Source organism: Drosophila ficusphila, unplaced genomic scaffold, assembly GCF_018152265.1.
Source record: "Drosophila ficusphila isolate 14025-0441.05 unplaced genomic scaffold, ASM1815226v1 contig_855, whole genome shotgun sequence".
NCBI lineage: Eukaryota > Metazoa > Arthropoda > Insecta > Diptera > Drosophilidae > Drosophila > Drosophila ficusphila.
Window position 1 is genome coordinate 1,983,545 of NW_025064807.1, and position 13,498 is coordinate 1,997,042.

Consider the following 13,498-nt stretch of genomic DNA (forward strand, 5'->3'; position numbering starts at 1 on the left):
CTAGACTATTTTTGACAAAAAGAAGTTGCATGAAAAACACCACTAAAAAATAAACCTGATTTAGGATTCCTATACCAATATATCGATTACGAAAACGATTTAAAGTCCATCTCTAGTGGCAAGTCCCGGCATTTTTTATCGGCCACCGCGTGAATTTCTGTTTTGTTTTCGTTTAATTTAATGCCAAAAAGCGGATAGCCAGGAATCTTTAAGATTAAAGCCATGGCAGATAGCCCGTTTCCGATGAGCAACCGCAGTGGCCTGCTGCGCACCACACTCAACAGCTCCATGGCGCCGCAGAACCTGTCCCACTCGCTGATTCTTTTGGATCAGAGCAACGCGGCGGCTATGGAAGATCGCTCCTTGATCGAGGACATCGGCGATGATCTGGATCGCGGGAAGAGCCGAGTGGACTTACTGTTCCCGCAGTTCTTCGACGTTCTGCAGGCACAGGGCAGTGGACAGGTGACCCTCGAGGTGATCCAGGCACTAACGCTCGCCTGTCGCGGAGTTGTGGAGCAACTGGAGCTGGAGATTGAACGTGGTCTGGGCGGAACACAAGGCGCTCGGCAGCGCGAGGCTATCCTGAGTTGGCTGCGCCAGGAGATCTATACGTGGCGCCTGTTGCACGCCCTCTTCTACGACCGCATCCTGCTGCAAACCGACACTCAAGCGGACGATGAAATGCAGGACGGACCCACCCTCGGTGGTAGCGAGAAGGAGGTCATCCAGCAGCTGTACACCATAAACGCCACGCTGCGCGAATATCAACTGGTTGTGGATTGGCTGGAGGCCTGCTACGATCCGGGCGAGCAGGAGAATCCGCTGCACTGCCACGACCGCATGATGGCCTGGGAGAACACGCTTTTCCAGCTGGAGAACCTGCAGGGCGCCGCCTTCGGCAAGGGTCACGAGATCGTGGCGCATTTGGATCCAGATGCGCCCGTTCGCGAAAAGCGACCACTGCACGCTCTCGATGAGGAGGACAACGTGCGCTTGTCGCGCGCCATTTTTTCCGCAATCCGGTCGGGCCGTGTGGATGATGGCTTGACGCTCTGCAAACATTACGGGCAAACTTGGCGGGCGGCCATCCTAGAAGGTTGGCGTCTCCATGAGGATCCCAACTTCGAGCAGAACGTCTCGGCGGTCCATGAAAAGCTGCCCATCGAGGGAAATCCCAGGCGGGATATTTGGAAGCGCTGTGCCTGGATGCTGGCCGATTCCAAGAACTACGATGAGTACACTCGGGCCACAGCGGGCGTTTTCTCCGGTCATTTGGGCTCCCTGAAGTCCCTCCTGCACAGCAATTGGCATGACTTACTGTGGGCCCACCTAAAAGCCCAAATTGACATCCGCGTGGAGTCCGAGGTTCGCGGCTGCTGCTTAAAGCGCTACCAACCAATGCCCGATGAATACTGGAACGGCAAGATGACCATGGAGCAGATCTTCGACGAGCTGAACGTGGCCAAAGACGCCTCGGTGCGTGACTTTGCCCAGGGGCAACTGGGCGTAATCCAGCGGCATTTAATATTGGATACCTGCGGCGAGTTGCTACAGCACATGGTACGTTGGGTGGAGAAGGACGGAGGGCAACTGCCGGCCCACCAACTGCGCTTCATGGCGCACATTGTACTCTTCCTTCGGCAAATCGGACGCGTCGAGCAGGAGCGTCAGGCGGAAAAGATCATTGCTGCCTATGTGGAGGCCTTGATTGCCAGAGGTGAACCCCAGTTGATAGCCTACTACGCGGCAGCCCTCTCGAATCCCCTGCAGGTGAAGCTGTACTCCCGATTCCTTGAGCAAGTGGAGCAGAAGCGTCAGCGAGAGTTGGCTCTGGATGCAGCTCTGCAAGCAGGATTAGATGTGGAGCAGATCACACGCATTACCGTAGAAAACATTCGTCTCGCGCAGGTGACTCTTGGCGAGTTCGGTGAGCCGCACTCCGGCGAGATCTCAGTGGCGGATCAGCGCAAGATCTCCGCTCTGGAATGGCTGCTCCATCTGCCGGAGCAACGGGGCGAGCTGCTGTGGCAGGCTAACGCCATGATGCGCACCTACCTGGCCTGCAACAAGATGGACTGCGTGCGCCAGACCTTCCGCATGGTGCCCGGCGACATCGTGCCGCAGATCGTGGGCATTTACGGCTCGGTGGACAACATTCCGCCGCGCGAGGAGTGCTGTCTGAAGGAGTACCTCTGCTACAAGGTTTACCTCACCGGCGTCGACAGCTTCGTTGAGTGGAATCGCCTCCAGCTAAATAGGCCAAAGAAGCCGCAGGCAGGAATGAGTGCCTCCGCCCAGGACAACTTCACCGAGCGCATGGCCAGCGAGCGCAAGGAGCAGGCCCACCGATCGGAAGTCCTGCGCTGGGAGCACAAGGTCAAGGAGCAGGCCAAACGTAAGTCTATTAAATGTGTCCTCCATCTTTTGTTTAATCTCTATATTTCAAAAGAAACTAAAATTCTAGAATATTGGTTGCCTTACCCCTTATTAACTTTCATCAATTAATTGTAATATGTTATTTTTCCCATAAAGTTGAAATAGTAAAAATAACTTGTAGTTTACTTTTGTTATTGCATAGTACTATCTTTATAGTAAGTTCTCTCTTTTTTTATTGAATCATTTATCTCTGATGTTTAAAGCCCAAAGCATTTATCCCAATTCATAACACAATCCCTTTTCCTTGCAGAAACCATCGAAACTCTGTACAACGTGCTCATGTTCCCAGACAAAGGATGGCTAGTCGATCCGTTCATCTCCAAACAACCCGAGAACGCGGCGCAATTGAACTGGGAACACCGTCTGTTGCAAATGGAGAAGCTGCGCTCCATCTGCCTGCCCGAGATCGCCCTGCTCCTCAACGAGGTGATGTTCAAGTCGGGCGATTTTGCCGGCTGTGTGCGCCTGGCGGATGAGATTTCCAGCGAAACCCGACAGCTCTACAAGGTCTATACGAAGCACAAATTGGCCGAGTTGCTGGCTAAGATCGCAGACGCCTCGCTGGAGCTACTCAACTCGAAGCTGGATCCCTGGGGATACCCCATCACAGTCTAGCAGTCTGCTTTGTGTTTTGCAATTACATTCTAACTTTAAACGTTTATTATTTATGCACTTTTCACTTACAAAACTAACGACGGGAAAATAAGGTAGGTAGCTGAGGGACTTAGGAGTTGTTGTCCACCGCAGCAGCGTTGTTCTCCTCGCACCCGTTGCTGTGCTTCAGCAGGTAGGAGGCCAGAAACTGGATAGGATCCGTGGGCCTTTCGCGGGCGAGCGCCTGCAGTCCGTGGAGCAGAACGGGTGCCACAGTCTGATCGAGGTACTGTCGCGTAGGCATGGAGCTCGTCTCGCCACTGGGCTTCTTGGCCAACGGCTGCTGTTGTGCTTGCTGCTGCTGGGCTGTGGGAGCGGTTTGGCCAACGGCGGAGGCTCCAGATGCAGTAGCTGCCGGCGCGGCGGTTGAATTTGCTTGCGCGTTGTTGGTGTTATTTTGGTCCTTAGCGGAGTCGGCCGGCGGGTTTGGAGTGGGTGCCGGGGAGATAGGAGCGTCGGTCTTGGCCTCCATGGCGTTGGCTATCTGAGGTTAATTTTTTGTTTTGTTTTTCAGCTGGCGTCCAACAAATTTAATTCGTTTCGATCTAAATTTACATTCTCGGCTTGCAGGGTTGTCAATTGCACTACGGAAATCGATATTTTGCGGTTGAACTACAGCATGTATCGAATGCTCATAAGGTGAAAGCCCTATTTTGATTTAATAGGGGTGTTCTTTTAATACTGAAATATTTTAAAACAAACAAGATCTTTCCTCTTTATTTTAACTGAATTGGCTTGATAATTTAAACCAATTTATATATATGGAGTTATCTAGATTCTTAAATGTAAGCCAACAACAAATTTGGGTGCCTATTCACACAGTATAAAAGTCGTCATTTATGGGTACTGCGGTGGTGCCACGATATTATCGATAAAGAAACCTGCCATCACTATCCGGTGGGAATATCGATTGTCATCCCCAATTGAGCCAATTGGGTGAAAAATTGGGCCGAAAAACTAGGAAAATTTCGCACAGATCAATTAAAACATGACGGAGCTGTTGATCGATCCGGACATCCGTGTGTGGGTGTTCCTGCCCATTGTGCTGATCACCTTCCTGGTAGGCATCGTGCGCCACTACGTCTCCATTCTGATATCCACGCAGAAGAAGGCCGAGATCACCCAAATTCAGGACAGGTGAGTGGGACCAAAGGGCGTTTGAAGCTTTTCCTTTACAATCCGTTTCAACCCACAGTCAGGCGATGATACGGGCACGTCTGCTCCGCGAGAACGGCAAATATCTAAGTGCACAGAGCTTTTCCATGCGGAAAAACTACTTCAACAACGAGGAGACGGGCTACTTCAAGACCCAGAAACGGGCGCCCGTGGCCCAGAACTCCTCCGCCATGCTTACCGACTTGGTGAAGGGTAACTTCATCAACGTACTGCCTATGGTTGTGATTGGTGGATGGATTAACTGGATGTTCTCGGGCTTTGTGACCACCAAAGTGCCCTTCCCGCTGACACTGCGCTTCAAGCCCATGTTGCAGCGGGGCGTGGAGCTCGCCTCGCTGGACGCCGCCTGGGTATCCTCGGCCTCTTGGTACTTCCTCAATGTGTTCGGCCTGCGCTCAATTTATACGCTGGTGCTCGGCGAGAACAACCATGCGGATCAGACGCAGGCTCAGGCGGATGCCATGACGGGAGCTGCGATGACCATGCCCCAGGACCCCAAGGCGGCCTTCAAGGCCGAATGGGAGGCTCTGGAGATCACCGAGTACCACAACGCCCTCAAGAACATCGATGCCGATATGCTGACCATTGCCAGCGCCTCTGCCGACAAGAGTTCTTGAGCGACCAGGCCTGCGCGGGTCCATCCTAATTAAGATATTTTAGCAAATTCACAATGTAACAAAGCCGATTTTGTTTAGAGTCCAAGAGGGTTAAAATAAAGCAAGTTGTGTGTGTGTCTATGATGGAAAATGTTTTTGTTTTTTTAGTACACTGCCGCAGTTTTAAATGCATAGACCTAGTAGTTCCCCGGAATGTGAATAAATAAGATGACAATTTCGATTTTCAGTTTAATATTGCCTCTATAACTGGAAATTTAGGAGATGTAGTCCACTCCCAGTCGCGTGTCATCTAAGTAAAAACTAACAATGAATAGGAACAAAAACTTAATAGTAGGCCTCCTCGGTGGCTTCCGTTTGTGGAGCTGGCTCTGGCTCGGTGGCAGGCTCTGGAGGAGCAGCGGGTTCCGGTGGCGTTGGAGCCTTCTGCGGAACAGGTGGCGACGGAGCCTTCTGCAGCACCGGTTCCGGTTCGCTGACGGCATCTGTGGCGGTGCCCGCATCCTGCTCTGTGTCCTTTGAGGGGCCAGCATCTGCACGGGCCGTGTTTAATGGCGATGGTGGACGAGCGGTTGCCTGCACCTTGAACTGCTTCTCCGGCTTCTTCAAATCCTTTGGCTTGCCCATTAGGCGGTAATCGTTGGGCAACTCGGCCTCAGTGTAGAGCTTGTCGGCGAAGTAAATCCTTCGAATTCGCACGTTGGCATGCAATTGCAAGGAGACTGTTTCCAAGTAGTTGGACCCATAGGCCCGTCGAGTGAAATCAGCCAAATTAAACTGGATTTGATTCCAACCCGGGGACATTCCCATCGGCATGGCCGTACAAAAAGGTTTCACCGAGGTTTTGCTTTGGAAATTGGACACCCGAAAACGCCGCATGAAGCGCTGATCGTCTTGAATCTATAAATTTGAGGTTTTCTTATAGTATACGTAACAAATCACACCCAAGAGTAAAACATGGAAGTTTAAAAGACTTCTAACGAACCTTAACTTCGAAGCAAAAGTACTTGTGCATGTTCTTTATCAGGAGCACGAGAAATGGCAGCTTGATGCCCAGCTGTTCCTTGCACTCGCTGGGACAGTGTATAAAAGTGGTGGACACATTCGATCCCATTATTTCGAGCACCAGGGACTTGATGTCTTCATCGTAGATCCGCTTGATGTAGCCATTTTTGGTCTGTCCAAGGAAACTTTTAGAGGAATGAAAGGAACCATGATGCAGATACTCACATAGGAAGACCAGTTGTTCAACGGCGAACTGCCCACGCTATATAGTACAGTAAGGAACCCCTTTTGGTAGGCTGAACGATACATAGTCGGTTGTATTTTTTTGAACTATTTGTGTCTGGTTTTCTACGTTCAAGCTACGGACAAGTCCCCAAGTGACTGATATTAAACAGCAAACTTAAGCTCTAAACTAATTGTAGAAGGGGTTGTAGGTGACCCAGTGGGCGCGCTCCTGATCCTTCTCTGTCTTGTGGGTGGTGAAAAGAGATTTGTAGACATCGGTGGCCTTGGGATCCTTGGCCACGCTGAAGTCGCTCTTAAGGCGCTTTAGTTCCGGATCTTGCATGGCATTTACAGCCCCCAATCGTTTGACCTTCGCTACTGCTTTCACTTTCGAGCTGGTTGTGGGTTTATCCACAGCGGCTGACTTGGATGTGGATGCCACGGGCTCCTCGGAATCCTCTGGCTCAGCTTTAATCTCTGTTTTCTTAGCTTCCTTCTTCTCCTTTTTCGATGACTTGCGCTTGGCTGCTCGCATTTCCATTTTAACCTTCATTAGTTCCAGATCCTCGTCGTTGCCGTTAAGTACCACCACATCCTCTACACTGTAGGGGGCCTGGCACAAGGGACAAGTGCTGGCAGCGCTTCCTTTGATCTGTTTTAAGGCCCGCTCGGAAACCACACATCCGCAGCTCCAGAGGGCCACAAATCGGAACTTGCCCGACATTTCCAGACCAATCAGCTTGCAGATGTAGGGAGCATGACGTGTGTCCAGCAGACCCTCGGTCTTGTCCTCCTCGGTGAAGGCGGGATTGGGTGTAGGGTGCAGCTGGCGAATGTCTTTCAAGCTCTTCACATGAGCCGCTGTCTCCGGCATTGGTTCCTTCTCGAGGAGTCGCTCGATGACGCTCTGTTTGGAGTAGAGTCTACCCATGCCGCACATAGCAATGGGCTCCTGGAGGCTCTGTTGGGTCAAGGTGCAGTGGCGCCAGCGGAACTCCCTCTCCGCATCCTTGTCTTTCTGAAGTGTTCGAAAAGTAAAAAAGTGTCACTAGAAGGTACTATTAAGTAATTTTTTACCTGCTCTGGCTTTTGCTTTACGCGCACCAGCTCATCGCGCCTCGGAATTGTTCCGCCATCGCATCCCATTCTTAAATTCTGTTTTTATTTTAGGTTTCCAAATTTACAACCAAAAATTTAATTTTATATTTTTCCTTTATAGCTTAACGTTAACTACTTACACAAACAATGAAATATATCTCTCCAATTAAATAAATTGTCAATGATGTTTGCTAATAATGACGCTGTTACTTACAAGTTGTACTCTTTATTTATTTTGTTCAGAAACAAGTATCGATTCAACAATGTTTTTCGTTGCATTGTCATCGATAGAAAAATACTATTTGGTATTTCCAAAAAGATATATGTTTGGTGTATTGCAACGAACTATTTTTAAGAAAATTGTAAATAAAAAAAACAATTTTAGAAAAAGATTGAAATAATAATTATATATGTATAATTTATTGTGCCATAATTTTTAGGTTTTCCAAATTTCATCAACACTAATGACGCCTACGGATACCATGCTATGGTGTGCGAAGTCAAGATTCCTTTTGTGTGTCAATGAGATACTGTAGAAGAATATCTTCGCCTGAGGCGGAATCTGTTCTAGGAGAAGCTTTTGTAAAATTATCAAACAAATCTCTTTGAATTCAGTTATTAAAATGTTCTCCATAAATAAATTATTTAAGAATTTATTATCAACAGTTTTATTATAGAATTAAGACCTAGTGAAGACCAGCTCCTATGCATCCGTAAAGGGACAGTGCTTGGCATACGGCACATCTATGCAAATGCAGCCTCGGGCGCTGAAAGTCAAGGATTTATAGAAGGATTTATGAAGAAAATTTAGGTTTATGAGAACTTACTCATCAGGGGCATCGTTGCCCATGTGGTACTCCCTCAGCAACGAGGCGAATTCGAAAGGATTAATTTTACCACTGACGGGCAGCCGCTTTGGTCCTGTGAGATTCAAGCAGCCATTGGGACAAGGAACCCCCATGAACTTCTTGTGCTTAAAAGTGGCCGTGGCCAGATAGCAAATACTCAGGAAATGCGAGCAACGCGATCTTCCTGAAGGATTAATAAATTATAATTGTGTTCCAGATTAACTAAATAATGTTTTTACAAATATGTATCTAGAATAAAAACATATTTATTCCCACAACTCACTGATTGGGTTGCCCTTGCAGAAGGGTTGGATGCGTCCCCCGTTGACGCAGTAATTGAGGTGCCCGGTGTTGTCCTCCTGACCCAGGAATCCTGCGTTGGTGTGGATCACCTGGATGACACTGGCGTCGTCTAGTGACAACCGAAAGGTGTTGCTCTTTCTGCGCTCAATTAGAGGGCGGGCTGGATCCAATCCGATGATGCGATATTGCTTCTTCGTCAGGTGGTTGCTGATCATCCCGCAGATGTGGGCTCCCAACGAGTGACCCACGCAGGTGATCCGCTCCCGAAGAGCTCCATAATGAGTGAGGAATGCGTAGATCTGAGCCGTACACTGCGCTGTGAGTCTCGTGTTTATCAGCGAGTGCAGATAGCAGGGATACCTGGTCAAAGGTCTCCAGTCCACCGTGATTACGTTAAAGTCGCGGGACAAATATGCTTAAAAAATTCATTTTTAATAAAAAGTTAAAAAAAACCAAAACATTAAAATTAATTTAAATATTTAGTAGGGGAGGGTGGTCCCATACCGACCCCCTAAAAGGCAAAGGCGATAAAGGTGAGAAAAATCAATTTTTCAGTTCAGTTCAAAAAAGTACTATGTAGAGGGATCAGTTTACTATACATCTAAATGATTAGTAAGTGCGTAGGTGCTTTGAAGCGTTAGATATTCAGGCAAATATAAAACTCTACTTTTTGGTCGTACTCAAAAGTAGTGGTCCGAAACCGACCCCCTATTTCTTAACAGAAAAATTTAATAACATAAAATAGAATTTAATGATTTTGACGTTTATTAAGAAATATATTGAAGGTTCTTTCCAGAAAATAAAAATTAATGTATGAAATAAAGGGCAATGTAGTCAATTGATGAAGTCTGAGTTGTCCTCTTTCTCATAGTAAGTTTTCGCGTTGTTTTCGCGTAGTTTTTCGAAAGCCGCTCGTTGATGACTGTCTCTTCGCTTTCTTCTGATGTTTTTGCTGTTTCTGTTACTTTTCTTTACTGAATCTTGTTTACTTTTTCATATTTTCCATCAAAAATACGCTATGATATATTAAGCTGCCAATAAATGGGGGTCGGTTTCGGACCATCACCTAGCGGTCGGTTTCGGACCACCACGACCTTTTCTGATTAACTGCTCGGCATTAACTAAAGACGCAAAGAGCGATGTAATTCTAATTATGTGAGTGAAAGCTAGGACTATCAACGATCAGAAAAATTTACTCTCCGATTTTTATGCGGAGAAAAAAAACTTTGAGCTCAAGTTCAGTAAAGCTCAAAAATAAATGGCACAGGCGTTGAAACAAAACAAACGGAAAAATTGCAGTGAAACAAAATAAGTCAAAGTGGCTATCTATCTCCAAAATGTCTGTGTTATAACAGCTTTTCACTGAAGTTACCGACAATTCGGCTAGCATCGCCATCTCTGAGAAACATGGGGGGTCGGTATGGTACGACCGGTCGGTATGGGACCACCCTCCCCTATGTACAAGTATTTGATTTCAGATGTCTTTCTTACTTTTTTATAATCTAAAGTGCTTCACAAAAACACTACAGCTTTTGTCTGAATAAAAAACGCACTAAAAACATGATACGATAAAAAACAAATGCGATACAAGAAAATGTTAACTAAAATTTCGAAAAATATGACTAACCAGTAGAAACCAGTTTTTAATAATGGATTATTTTTATGGCCTTTATAAGTTTTGTGACTGTATAGCAAGGTTTCAAAAAGTTAATATAAACCAGCAAATTATGGGGTGAACGTGGTTAATAGTTTCAGATACTTAACGTTTAAATTATTTGGGTTAATGCACTTACCATCCCTGAGGAACTGCAGGTGAATGTCGATGGCTGTCCCATTAAACCCGTGTATTATAAAGACCGTTTCGCGGTGCTTGCTGAATCCACCTTGATAAAGGCTCATTGGATTCTTAACATTTAACGACAGGCCTCGACGGGGCCCATTGCTGTAAAAAAGTAAAATTTAATATTTTATTTTAAAAGCTTACACGTAGAAAACTATCTTCCTACACAAGAAATTTCATTTTTGTTATCTTTACAGAATCGTTAAACTTAATTAAAATTTTAATGGTTCCTCGATCGTATAAGTTTGGAAACGTGTTGATTACTTGCAGCTATATTTTTGCTGCTGGTACATGCTCTTAGCTTAATTGGAACAATCAGCATTCCTTGTAAGTATAAAACCGGAGAAACTTTTCATGCGGCAAGTAATCTGAAGTCAGAACATGAACAACCAAGTGGTGTTCAGCTTGCCTCCTTTTTATTGAAAATGTAAGTATTTTTTCTTTAATTCCAGCTATTATATCAAGAGTCGTGAAAAATTTCATTGGAAATTTAATCATTAATTTGCAGTTTTATTTAATATAATTTACAAATATGAATTATATTCAATCTCAAGAAAAAAACTATTGAGCAGAAAAAAAAGTATTCTAGCACTTATCAGCAGTTAAGTTTAAGTAGTTAGTTTAATGGTTCCCAGAAGTCTTTAACGAGATAAAATAGTTGCAGCATGCGGTTGGTAGACCGCTCTCTAGTGTTCCAAGAACGGAGGTGTCAGTCCGGTAATTTTCGCTGTTATAAAACCGTCAATCAGCAGACTCTTAAGCGCTCGTTATCATGTAATCCCCTCCGTCGTTCAATGTTACCGAAGAAATTACCGGGCAACTCCATATAAATGGACTTCACCAGTTGCAAGTTTGTCTCATCTTGAGAAACGGAGGTGATCTTGTCCAGACAAGTTGGGCAACTGCCGAGGAGCCGTTTGTTCAGCATTTTATTGACCAATTGGCCATTGCAATTGATGTCATCGCTGGCCAACGCCAAACTTAGCGGTCAATGTGCAAAAAGCAGGCCTCCTTTGGCGAGAGCATCTCTTCCTCAGTGGGTCAGTGTCTGGTTGTGGAAAAAACGAGTTGCCCGCCCATTAATTGCACTCTTAATTTTCGGCTCTTGCCAGCCAATATCCTTGTGGTTGCGACAAGTGCATCGCCGGTTGGCACACTAACCGAGTGAGCAGTTCCAGTTGCCTAACACCTGAGGAACTTTCTCCCCCGCCCACCAGCTCACATAAATCATAAGCGGAATTTGGCACATAGAATAAAATATCTTGAATCACGGTCAAAATGTGTTCACCACTTGAAAGGACTTTCAGCTTTCAAAACGTTACTGATCTCATCTTTGAAATAGCACACATATATTCAGACTTTTGTTAAAATTGCTTGCGTTAATAAATATAAATATAAATATTTTTTATTTATATTTATTTACGCACTTAAATTAATAATAAATTTTGGTTTTGAATTTGCATGTTTTTTTTTTAATCTGCGGAATCCTGCACTTCATTATTGCTCAGATGAAGATTTCGATTTATGTTCAATTTGTATTGCATTGCCAATAAAACTTACGGAGAGTACAGTCGGTGATCTATATGTGGACTGGGACAATAGTTTTTGTCTCGTAAAAAGCAGCGTAAAACATTAAGATCCAAGGCTCCACTGTTGCGAAGATTTTTCCAATCCGTTTGGCTTAGCAGCAATGTTTGTGCATCTGCAATATTTATTTATTTGGTCTTTAGTTTTGAGACCTTAATTTTTCCAATAAAATATATTAAAATATATTGAACAAATTTACACTTTTAACGTTCAAGACTTTTGAAAAGTAGCTGCAGTCAACGTTTAAGTTTGTTTTCTTTTATTGAAATTAATCAATTTTTGTTAAATTTTTTAAATATTTGTATATACCTTTGGCAAAGAGTGAGAATATGCAAAGCACGACAAGTTTCATTTTTATTTGGATTGTAAAAGGTTGTAATTTTCTATTTTAAATATTATTTGATGGCGATTTTCCGCTGCCAAAATACAGCACTCAATTTTTATTGGGTTACAATTTTCACAATTTTCCATTTACCAAAATAATTGGTATTTTCACTGTAGTGTATAGTTTTGAATAATGAGTTATTTTTCTTCAGGACATTCGATTTTCCTCTGCGCCGATTTTGTTTTCCTTTCACATTTTTTGTATAATTAAACCAGATTCCACTCCGCTTTTCCGTTTGAATTGACAACTTGCACCCCGATCACATGCTTTTTTAATTGATATCCATTTGTTTTTTCCAAGCGGTTTCATCGTAATCCTTTGGCTTGATATCTGCAATTTTAATTTTATTTTTTTCGCGAGCAATCCGCAGCACGTCTTGCAGATTCACGCTTTGCACTGCAAATGGGCTGAAAAGCGCGAAATGCGCAACCAAGGAAACTGCAGTCGACGCAGCAGCAGCAGCAGCAGCAGCAGTTGCAACGGTAGCAGCAACACCAAAAGCAGCAACATTAGCAACAGCAGCGGGAACAGAAAAAAAACTGGCCAAAGAATTGCTCAGCCCACCGACTGTTGCCATGACTTTGCTTTGCTCCGACTTGAAACGTGAACGACTTTGGCTAATATATAATGTTGTTGCTGTTACCTGATGTTGTTGCTGTTGCAGTATTGCCTTCATTGTTGCAGCAATTGCTGCTGCTGTTGCTCTTGCTGTTGCTGTTGCTGTTGTGTCTGCCTGGCTACGACTATGAAATGAAAATCCATGGCACACGCAACGCTGCACTGATTTTGATTATGAGTTTTCAGTTGGAAATGGGTGCTTTCGGTTTCGTTTTTCAACTCAATGCCGTTGCCTTTTTCATGGTGTCTGCGGTTCGTAATTCATCTGGTTATTGTTTACATAACATTCGCATTGAATGCAAATTCTTATAATTTTCATCGACGACAATTGTTTAGTTTGTTGCCTAAGTCGTTTGTTTTTCCTAAGTGAAGTATTATCGGATCCAAATCTTTTTGGTGACTGGCTGGCCTTTCTCGTTCCATTGTTGTTGGTTCAAGGCCAGGAAAAGTAAAGGTCTAAAAACTCTGATAAACTGGTAAAAATTGCAATGATATCTGGAGTGCAGAAAAGTGAAAGATCAAAGCTGTTGTCCAGGCTTTTGTTTATTTTGAATAGTATTAAAATCGAATTGATAGAAAGATGGAGAAATCGTGTGTGTTACGGTTTTGTGATAAGTTTTTAGTTTTAGATTAATCCTATTTTAATAAAATAATTTTACACACTATTCTCTCTTATTTATATGAAGTCATATTTAACTAACACTTT

The 13,498-nt window shown here is 44.6% G+C and overlaps 6 protein-coding genes across 7 annotated transcripts; 2 read left to right on the forward strand and 4 right to left on the reverse strand.

The window, feature by feature from the left end:
* Positions 1-107: 107 nt before the first annotated feature.
* LOC108100096 (nuclear pore complex protein Nup107) lies at positions 108-3,100 on the forward strand. The gene is made up of 2 exons (XM_017203841.2): positions 108-2,398; positions 2,690-3,100. Exons 1-2 carry the CDS (start codon positions 223-225, stop codon positions 3,052-3,054), a joined length of 2,541 nt encoding a protein of 846 aa, XP_017059330.2. The 5' UTR covers positions 108-222; the 3' UTR covers positions 3,055-3,100.
* On the reverse strand, positions 3,063-3,672 carry LOC108100097 (protein dpy-30 homolog). Its single transcript, XM_017203842.2, has one exon. It carries the CDS (start codon positions 3,563-3,565, stop codon positions 3,164-3,166), a length of 402 nt encoding a protein of 133 aa, XP_017059331.1. The 5' UTR covers positions 3,566-3,672; the 3' UTR covers positions 3,063-3,163.
* Positions 3,673-3,985: 313 nt separating this feature from the next.
* On the forward strand, positions 3,986-5,016 carry LOC108100102 (ER membrane protein complex subunit 3). Its single transcript, XM_017203848.2, has 2 exons — positions 3,986-4,230; positions 4,289-5,016. Exons 1-2 carry the CDS (start codon positions 4,082-4,084, stop codon positions 4,884-4,886), a joined length of 747 nt encoding a protein of 248 aa, XP_017059337.1. The 5' UTR covers positions 3,986-4,081; the 3' UTR covers positions 4,887-5,016.
* Positions 5,017-5,100: 84 nt separating this feature from the next.
* LOC108100101 (cilia- and flagella-associated protein 20) lies at positions 5,101-6,229 on the reverse strand. The gene is made up of 3 exons (XM_017203846.2): positions 6,114-6,229; positions 5,869-6,060; positions 5,101-5,783 (listed from the first exon to the last, which is right to left on the reverse strand). Exons 1-3 carry the CDS (start codon positions 6,195-6,197, stop codon positions 5,211-5,213), a joined length of 849 nt encoding a protein of 282 aa, XP_017059335.1. The 5' UTR covers positions 6,198-6,229; the 3' UTR covers positions 5,101-5,210.
* Positions 6,175-7,470, reverse strand: LOC108100100 (replication termination factor 2). 2 transcript variants are annotated; one of them, XM_017203844.2, is made up of 3 exons: positions 7,352-7,470; positions 7,191-7,268; positions 6,175-7,131 (listed from the first exon to the last, which is right to left on the reverse strand). In XM_017203844.2, exons 2-3 carry the CDS (start codon positions 7,257-7,259, stop codon positions 6,301-6,303), a joined length of 900 nt encoding a protein of 299 aa, XP_017059333.1. In that variant the 5' UTR covers positions 7,260-7,268; positions 7,352-7,470; the 3' UTR covers positions 6,175-6,300. The 2 variants fall into 2 exon arrangements, with proteins under 2 accessions (XP_017059333.1, XP_017059334.1); XM_017203845.2 differs by having other exon boundaries at positions 7,191-7,260; positions 7,426-7,444.
* A 203-nt stretch (positions 7,471-7,673) lies between these two features.
* On the reverse strand, positions 7,674-12,198 carry LOC108100015 (lipase member H-A). The gene is made up of 6 exons (XM_017203722.2): positions 12,099-12,198; positions 11,763-11,904; positions 10,156-10,304; positions 8,343-8,777; positions 8,039-8,243; positions 7,674-7,978 (listed from the first exon to the last, which is right to left on the reverse strand). The coding sequence occupies exons 1-6, from the start codon at positions 12,139-12,141 to the stop codon at positions 7,915-7,917; spliced, it is 1,038 nt and encodes a 345-aa protein (XP_017059211.1). The 5' UTR covers positions 12,142-12,198; the 3' UTR covers positions 7,674-7,914.
* Between the last annotated feature and the right edge of the window lie 1,300 nt (positions 12,199-13,498).

Bases quoted from the DNA above. Each gene is read 5' to 3' on its own strand.
- LOC108100096 (XM_017203841.2), top strand. From the start codon at position 223: ATGGCAGATAGCCCGTTTCCGATGAGCAACCGCAGTGGCCTGCTGCGC. The intron at 2,399-2,689 runs GTAAGTCTATTA...TTTTCCTTGCAG, and splicing joins GGTCAAGGAGCAGGCCAAAC to AAACCATCGAAACTCTGTAC.
- LOC108100102 (XM_017203848.2), top strand. From the start codon at position 4,082: ATGACGGAGCTGTTGATCGATCCGGACATCCGTGTGTGGGTGTTCCTG. The intron at 4,231-4,288 runs GTGAGTGGGACC...TTCAACCCACAG, and splicing joins ATCACCCAAATTCAGGACAG to TCAGGCGATGATACGGGCAC.
- LOC108100097 (XM_017203842.2), bottom strand. From the start codon at position 3,565: ATGGAGGCCAAGACCGACGCTCCTATCTCCCCGGCACCCACTCCAAAC.
- LOC108100100 (XM_017203844.2), bottom strand. From the start codon at position 7,259: ATGGGATGCGATGGCGGAACAATTCCGAGGCGCGATGAGCTGGTGCGC. The intron at 7,132-7,190 runs GTAAAAAATTAC...CGAACACTTCAG, and splicing joins TAAAGCAAAAGCCAGAGCAG to AAAGACAAGGATGCGGAGAG.
- LOC108100101 (XM_017203846.2), bottom strand. From the start codon at position 6,197: ATGTATCGTTCAGCCTACCAAAAGGGGTTCCTTACTGTACTATATAGC. The intron at 6,061-6,113 runs GTGAGTATCTGC...TTCCTTGGACAG, and splicing joins TGAACAACTGGTCTTCCTAT to ACCAAAAATGGCTACATCAA. The intron at 5,784-5,868 runs GTTCGTTAGAAG...TCAAATTTATAG, and splicing joins ACTTTTGCTTCGAAGTTAAG to ATTCAAGACGATCAGCGCTT.
- LOC108100015 (XM_017203722.2), bottom strand. From the start codon at position 12,141: ATGAAACTTGTCGTGCTTTGCATATTCTCACTCTTTGCCAAAG. The intron at 10,305-11,762 runs GTAAGTTTTATT...ACTTTTTTACAG, and splicing joins GATCACCGACTGTACTCTCC to CAATGGGCCCCGTCGAGGCC. The intron at 8,778-10,155 runs GTAAGTGCATTA...GAATTTTTTAAG, and splicing joins CCTGCAGTTCCTCAGGGATG to CATATTTGTCCCGCGACTTT.